The sequence below is a fragment of the Castanea sativa genome, chromosome 11 (genome assembly GCF_040712315.1).
Source record: "Castanea sativa cultivar Marrone di Chiusa Pesio chromosome 11, ASM4071231v1".
NCBI classification, from domain to species: Eukaryota; Viridiplantae; Streptophyta; class Magnoliopsida; order Fagales; family Fagaceae; genus Castanea; species Castanea sativa.
In genome coordinates, this window is record NC_134023.1 from 36,895,565 (window position 1) to 36,902,578 (window position 7,014).

The following is a 7,014-nucleotide window of genomic DNA, read 5'->3' on the forward strand; positions in this document are numbered from 1 at the left end:
ACTTGAATGGTCAGTGAAAGTCCAAAGTACAAACAACCAGAATCCAGCGAGAGGGAGAGAGAGAAATGAAGCATTGTGATGTGAGTTTGTGACAGGGTTGACATTGAGAGATAGTAATAATTAACAAGTAAAGGGGGACACATCACACACGTGCCAAACTACTTTCTAGTTGGAACTATGAAACAGAGACGTTGGTTCTTAGGTAGATTTCATTTTACAGCCAAGCCGGCTTTTCTCTCTCTCTCAAAATTGTTTTACTTTTTTTGCTGAATTCAAAATTGTTTTGCTTAGTTAGCAAAAGCAATGTTTAGCATATTCCAGTTATAAATATGTGTTGCTACTTTCTCTTCCTTTATTTACTCCTTGAATCTTCCTTCAACTTTCAAATTCCAGTTGTCATTATCTCTCTCTCAAATAACTCCCACCTTTTAATCCTTCCTTCATTTCCAAATTCAAACCGTCTCAGAATCTTTATATTTATTTGTGTTTCTGTTTCTACAACACCCATTTTCTCAAAATGTCTCTAACTCTCTTACAATAAAATCCTTATTATTATTATCTGCACCAAAAACTCCAACACCCACTTCTTCAAATTCCTTAAATTTTGGTTCTTTACAAACTCAATGGTGGTGAAGCTCATATGGTGGCCTTCATGGCCACCATTCCACTCGAAGAAATTCGAAGTAATAATTGTTATTCGACGGCTGGAAGGTTTAAGATTAGCACAATCTGAGGGTGAGAATATGGTGGGGTGTGAGATTAAGTGGAAAGGTCAGAAGGGTATAGCTTTGGGCTCACTTAGGCGCTCTGTGAAGAGAAATTTAACAAAAAAAGTGGGTGTAGGAGATGATGGGGTGGTGGAATGGAACGAGGGGTTTCAGAGTGTGTGTAGTTTCTCCTTTTATAAGGAGGGTGTTTTTAATCCATGGGAGGTCTCATTTACAGTGTTCAATGTGAGTTTCTCATCTTTGATTATAATTCTTCTTTCTTTCTTTCTTTCTTGGTTTTTTTTATTTTTATTTTTTTAAAAAATTTGGTTTTAGTAGTTTTTTTAATGCAACAATTCTTCTTAGGCTTTGGAATTTGGATGAGTTTGGATTTAAGTCATAATATTGTTTACTTTTTATGTTTTTCTGAAGGGTTGACTCTTGATGGCATACAGAATTCTGGGTTTGTTTGCTTCTTTTTTTCTTGGAATATAAATTCTGTTAGTTAAATTCATGTTTGATAGCTGTGGTGCCTTGGTCTTTCCAAATTTTCTTGTTTTGGGTTTTGGTAAGGGTGGATATAGGTTCTTGTGATTCTAAATATATTTTATTTTATTTTGTTCTGTGTCTCTTTACTCTTTCCAAGTGATATGTCCCATTTCTTGATTCTGGGGATTCAAACTTAGAATGTCTTATTTGCAATCTAAGGCTGTTGAGGTGTGCCAATAGTCATTAATGAAGGCCTTTGATTTTTGTCTAGATATTCTGAATGGGTTCTCGTGAATTTTGTAATTCACAACATTGTTTTTTCTGGGAAGAAAATGGTTGGTGACTAGTAAGGAATTGGCCCAAAAAAAAAAAAGAAGGTTATCAATGTCAAACCCACCTCCCCCAGCAACGCTCTCCAAAATAATATATATAAAGAAAGGGTGAAAAAAGATGCTAATTAAAGAGATTGATATTAACTCTTTACTTTTTCTATTGTCAACAATAATATTTTTCTTTGCTTTCCCTTCCAAGATAGTTCCCCAAAATTATTGTTTATTTTTAATAATATGATCAGAGAACAAGAATTTCGAATGAATTTTTGATAAATGGATATGGACAAAAGGGTAAAAAATAATTTTAATATTCAATTCCTTATCAGGAAAGTCACTGACTAATTTTGGTATAGTTCATTGTTCCTGGATAATTACCCATTCTCAGTTAGTATAATGGAGAAAGAGGTTCTGTATTATCTAAATTTTCACATTGTATCTCTCAAAAAATAAATATTCAGTCTTATAATTAGAACAGATATGGTCTGCTCTGTGGGAGGTGGGGTTAAATGTTTTATTTTGCTTCTGAAGGTTCATTCTTTTGTGGGTTAATTGCATTCCCCCTCCCCCTCTCTAACTATGGTGCAGCTGTAACGTTTCCCTAAGCATCAAAATCAATCAATGTCTCTCTTGGTTTATGATAATAAGCACTTTGGCCCCCACTATTACGTTTTCTGTCAAATTTAATGAAAAAGTCAAAATATTTTGAAAAATGTGTTAGACAGAAATATGAATTTTCTATTAAATGTATTACCAATAAATCGGAAGATATTGCTTGGTTTTGAAGTTTAGGAGAGACAATGCAACTGCATTCTGCATCATAGTTAAGTGGGCAAGTGCATTTTGCCCTTATTTTGTCTTATTGATAATTGGTTTGTTATCGATATCAGTGTTTTAATTCATTTTATCCAAATTTAGGGTGTGAACGAAGAGTCCAAGAACAGGGTTCCTGTTGTTGGAACTGCATCATTAAACTTAGCAGAATATGCTTCTTCAGCTGATGGAAAGGAGATTCAAATCAATCTTTCTGTCAAAGTTCCTGTTGGAACTAGTGAACGTAGTCCGTCACTCTCTGTAAGTGCCTTGTATTATTTTTTACTTGGGATTTCTATGTGATTTTCTGTTATCATTCATCTCTTTTTTAAATGTCCCTTTGCATCTGGGAAACTTGTTTGTCTCATCCCAAGTTCATCTATAATGCAGTTATCTCTCAGTTTTTTGGAATTGATAAGTGCTCAAGAACCGTCAGATGCAGTGCAGAGATCAATAGTGTGCCTTCCACTGTCACCTTGTTATGCAGAAGCCCACTCAAGTGAGAAAGAAGAGTTCTCTGCCCTTAAAGCTGGACTGAGAAAAGTGAAACACTTCACAGATTATGTTTCACCAGGAAGAGCAAAGAGGGCTAGCCGTGAAGAAGAGGGCAGTGACGGCAGGTGCTCTGAAAGAAGTGCGGATGCTGAGTACAATTATTCCATTGACACAGATTCACATGACGATGGTGATGCTGAGGGGCAATCAGAGGAGATTAAGGATGATTGCAGCATTAGGCAGCCATTCAGTTATGAAACTTTGGCCTCGGCAAACTGTGCTGGAGGAATAGTATCCTTCAATATGATGAACAATGGTCAAGATGAATGCTTCATCTATTACAGCAACCGTAAATTGACTGTGGGATGCTATGATATTGAGAATGCACATGCATTAACCGCTGAACAGACCCTGAGGTCAAGTTCAAAACGCAATATCCTTTCTTGGAGGAAGAGAAAACTGAGCTTCAGGTCTACTAAAGCCAAAGGGGAGCCTCTTCTGAAAAAGCATTATGGTGAAGAGGGTGGGGATGATATTGATCATGATCGTAGGCAGCTTAGCTCTTCTGATGATTCCAGTTTTGGGGTAGGTATCAAACCCTTTGCTTCACTCTTTTTTTCAGCAGCAGCAGTTGTAGTACTAGTAGTCGTTGTCTCTCCCCAATCCTTCCCCTCTGTGTTGCCCTTCTCTTAAAATAAATTATATGAATTTTAAAATCCAACTAATGCCATTTTTTTTTCATGGCAGTGGCAAAAGACCGAAGACGGGTTCAGTACTGATGGATCATCAATATCTGAATTTGGTGATGACAAATTTGCTGTAGGTAGTTGGGAGAGTAAGGAAGTAATCAGCCGTGACAGACAATTGAAGCTCCAAACTCAAGTCTTTTTTGCTTCAATTGATCAAAGGAGTGAACGGGCTGCTGGGGAGAGTGCATGTACAGCTCTGGTTGCAGTCATTGCTGATTGGTTGCATTCCAACCGAGATGAGATGCCAATCAAGTCTGAATTTGACAGACTGATTAGAGATGGATCATTAGAATGGAGAAATCTTTGTGAGAACGAGGTCTTCATAGAGCAATTCCCTGACAAACACTTTGATCTCGAGACCATTCTCCAAGCTAACATTCGTCCTCTTTCTGTAGTTCCAGAAAAGTCCTTTATAGGATTCTTCCATCCAGATGGACTGGAAGAGGGGGGTTTTGACTTCCTTCATGGTGCCATGTCCATTGACAGCATATGGGATGAGATCAGCCTTGCTGCATCAAATTGCCCTAGCAATGGTGACCCTTTGGTCTACATTGTCTGTTGGAATGACCACTTCTTTGTCCTAAAGGTTGAGCAGAATGCTTATTATATCATCGACACCCTGGGGGAGAGGCTTTATGAAGGGTGCAGCCAGGCATATGTCCTGAAATTTGATAAAGACACAATAATTGTTCAATTACCTAATGAGAGTCAAGAATCAGATGGAAAACCTGCCAGTGATAAGGAGCAACCTAGCTGCAAGGAAACTTCCCCGGAGGGGACTATGGTGCTCCAGTCTAATGATTCAGAAGACAGTGTGAGAGAAGACAAGATTGTGTGCAGAGGGAAGGAATCATGCAAGGAGTACATTAAGAGCTTCTTGGCTGCAATTCCCATAAGGGAATTAGAGGCTGATATCAAGAAGGGGTTGATCAAATCGGCACCTCTTCATCACAGGTTACAAGTTGAGTTCCACTATACCCGGTTCTTGCAGCCGACGGTTGAATCTCCAGTGGTAGAAATAAGAGGTGATGTACAGGGAATTGGACTGGCACTTGCGTAGGTGACCATTGTAGAGCTCTATAAATGGCAGACATTGTTACTCACTCCATACTAACCACGTTTTTCACTTGTTATTTTGTGGTTGTCGAGGTTAATGGGTCAGGTATTAAAAGTGCATCTCTTTTTAATTTTTACGTTGCTAGTACCTTCACCTCTAATTCTAAAGGGAGGAAATGAAATCAAATAGGGATGATATATATATGTAAATGAGCGTTTATTCACAATGCTAATTTCTCTTTTAGTTGATTGTATTTCCTTGAACTAATTGTACAAAGTCTAAATCCTTATTGGAAATCGGAAGGTTTGAAGTTGAACCTGTAATATAGTGTCAACCATATTTTATCTGCTTGTGTGTGTGTGTATTCAATAACTAACCTCATACATTACACATCCTACAGAGCAGTATGAGCCATTTGTTTTTGATCCAAGGATGCTAGAACTTAACCCTCACTGTCAGCTTTTTCATGGAATTATATTTATTAAAAAAAAAAATCGGAAATAAAAGGGAAATGCTTGAGATATATGAGCAAGTATGTGAAAGAAATGTGGGAGTAGCTTTTTTCTAGAATGATGTTCCTATACCATTTATATTAATCGTAGCACATAAAAATGTTTGTTAGTACAGATGCCAAAATATGAATAATTTTACTCCTAAATGTAGAGTTGTCTTAGCTGAAATGATTGAATCTATAATTGAACAATCAAAGGATGAAACTACGAATGACGTGGTTGTATCAGATACACCACAAGATGCAACTCATGAGATGACTAGTACACAGGAGCCTCGTTGTAGTGGGAAGAATGTTAGGCCACCTGTAAATCTTACACAACTAGGAGAAACTTTTGAAGCTATCTCAAAAGGGCTTGAATCTGATCGTTACACTTATGAAGATGCAATGAAAGATATCAATGCACATCATTGGGTCCAAGCTATAAATCTGAATTGGATTTTATGAATTCCAATCAAGTTTGGGATCTTGTAAAGGCGTCTAATGGCATAAGATATTCAAGGACAATGTTGAATACATAGACAAAGTCAACAATGAAGGGAATCACACTTACAAATTAAGCGTCAATGAATTTGCAGACTCAACAATTGAAGAATTCATTGCTACTCGTACTGGATACAAGATTTCCTCCCAGCCCACTTCACCCAAAACTGCATTCAGATATGAAAACCTGACTGAAATTCCAATGACTATGGTTTGGAGAGAAAAAGGAGCTGTTACCCCCATAAAAATCCAAGGCCACTGTGGTAAGAGAATAATAACGTTGTCTGAAACTAAAACCTAGTTTAGCCTTATTTGCTGCATTTATTTTTGTCCTAACAAGATTTCTGTTATGATTGATTCCTATGTAGGATGTTGCATCAGCATCGTCTTCGTAGTTGCGTCCATACTTAGCCATCCATCGCTGATATCTCCCAACAATGGAATCTTCAAGTAATGTGCGGGACATGGCTTGATATATCAAAGTCCCCAAAATCAACAAGAAGACTATGATAAGTTTTTTCCCATGTATTAAAGCCATTGTTTTACAAACCGAAGTGCTTTCTTTGTTAATGGCTCTAAGTGATTGATAATTGAGAGAGTGTGAGGGAGTGATAGAGATGAGTGTTTGAAAGAAAATGAAAAAAAGAGAAGAGAGCAAAGAATGAGTGTGGTTGGTCAAGAGAGGAGATAAGATAGTGTGAGAATGTGTGTTAAGGAATGGCGGGGGCACGTGTGATAAAAAAAAGTCAGACTTTTCCACACTTTTTTTTTGCCATTACATTCTTCCCCTTTTATAAAAAGTTGTCCTTGAAATTTTACATACCTTGATCCTGAAAAAGGTTTGGGTATCTTGACAGCATATTATCCTCATGCTTTAAAGATGCCTTTTTCACCGAATGATTCTTCCAAAGCACCTTTACTCAAGATATTGTTCTATTGTGTAACACTTGCTCCTTACAATCCAAAATTTCTACCAGAACTTATTCATATGATAAGTCATCTCTAATCTAAAGAGGCTCGTAGCTCAATATATGTGAAAGGTTAGGAATATATTTCCTTAACATAGACACATAGAAAACATTATGAATTCCTAACAGGGCCAGTGGCAGGGCAATTCTATATGCAACTTTGTCCACTCTGCCAAATCTCATTACTCCTTTCATGGGTGCAACCCATAGGAAAACTTTGTCTCCAATTTCAAGTTCCAATGCCTTCCTTTTAATGTCATAATAACTCTTCTATCTACTTTGGGCTGCTCGTAATCTATCACGAATCTGATTTACCATTTCACAAGTCTTTTAAGCCCCAAGATTTTTCGTTCTCCAATCTCATCCCAACAAATTGGGGATCTACACTTCCTCCCATACAAAGCCTCATAAGA

General features: G+C 37.4%; 1 protein-coding gene across 1 annotated transcript; it reads left to right on the forward strand.

The window, feature by feature from the left end:
* The first annotated feature begins 254 nt into the window (after window positions 1-254).
* LOC142614835 (uncharacterized) lies at window positions 255-4,949 on the forward strand. Its single transcript, XM_075787474.1, has 4 exons — window positions 255-953; window positions 2,444-2,599; window positions 2,729-3,418; window positions 3,581-4,949. The coding sequence occupies exons 1-4, from the start codon at window positions 624-626 to the stop codon at window positions 4,640-4,642; spliced, it is 2,238 nt and encodes a 745-aa protein (XP_075643589.1). The 5' UTR covers window positions 255-623; the 3' UTR covers window positions 4,643-4,949.
* The last annotated feature ends 2,065 nt before the right edge of the window (window positions 4,950-7,014 follow it).

Excerpts from the sequence above, each read along its gene's own strand:
- LOC142614835 (XM_075787474.1), top strand. The coding sequence starts at position 624 with ATGGTGGTGAAGCTCATATGGTGGCCTTCATGGCCACCATTCCACTCG. Across the intron at positions 954-2,443 it reads TCTCATTTACAGTGTTCAAT|GGTGTGAACGAAGAGTCCAA; the intron begins GTGAGTTTCTCA and ends ATCCAAATTTAG. Across the intron at positions 2,600-2,728 it reads AACGTAGTCCGTCACTCTCT|TTATCTCTCAGTTTTTTGGA; the intron begins GTAAGTGCCTTG and ends TCTATAATGCAG.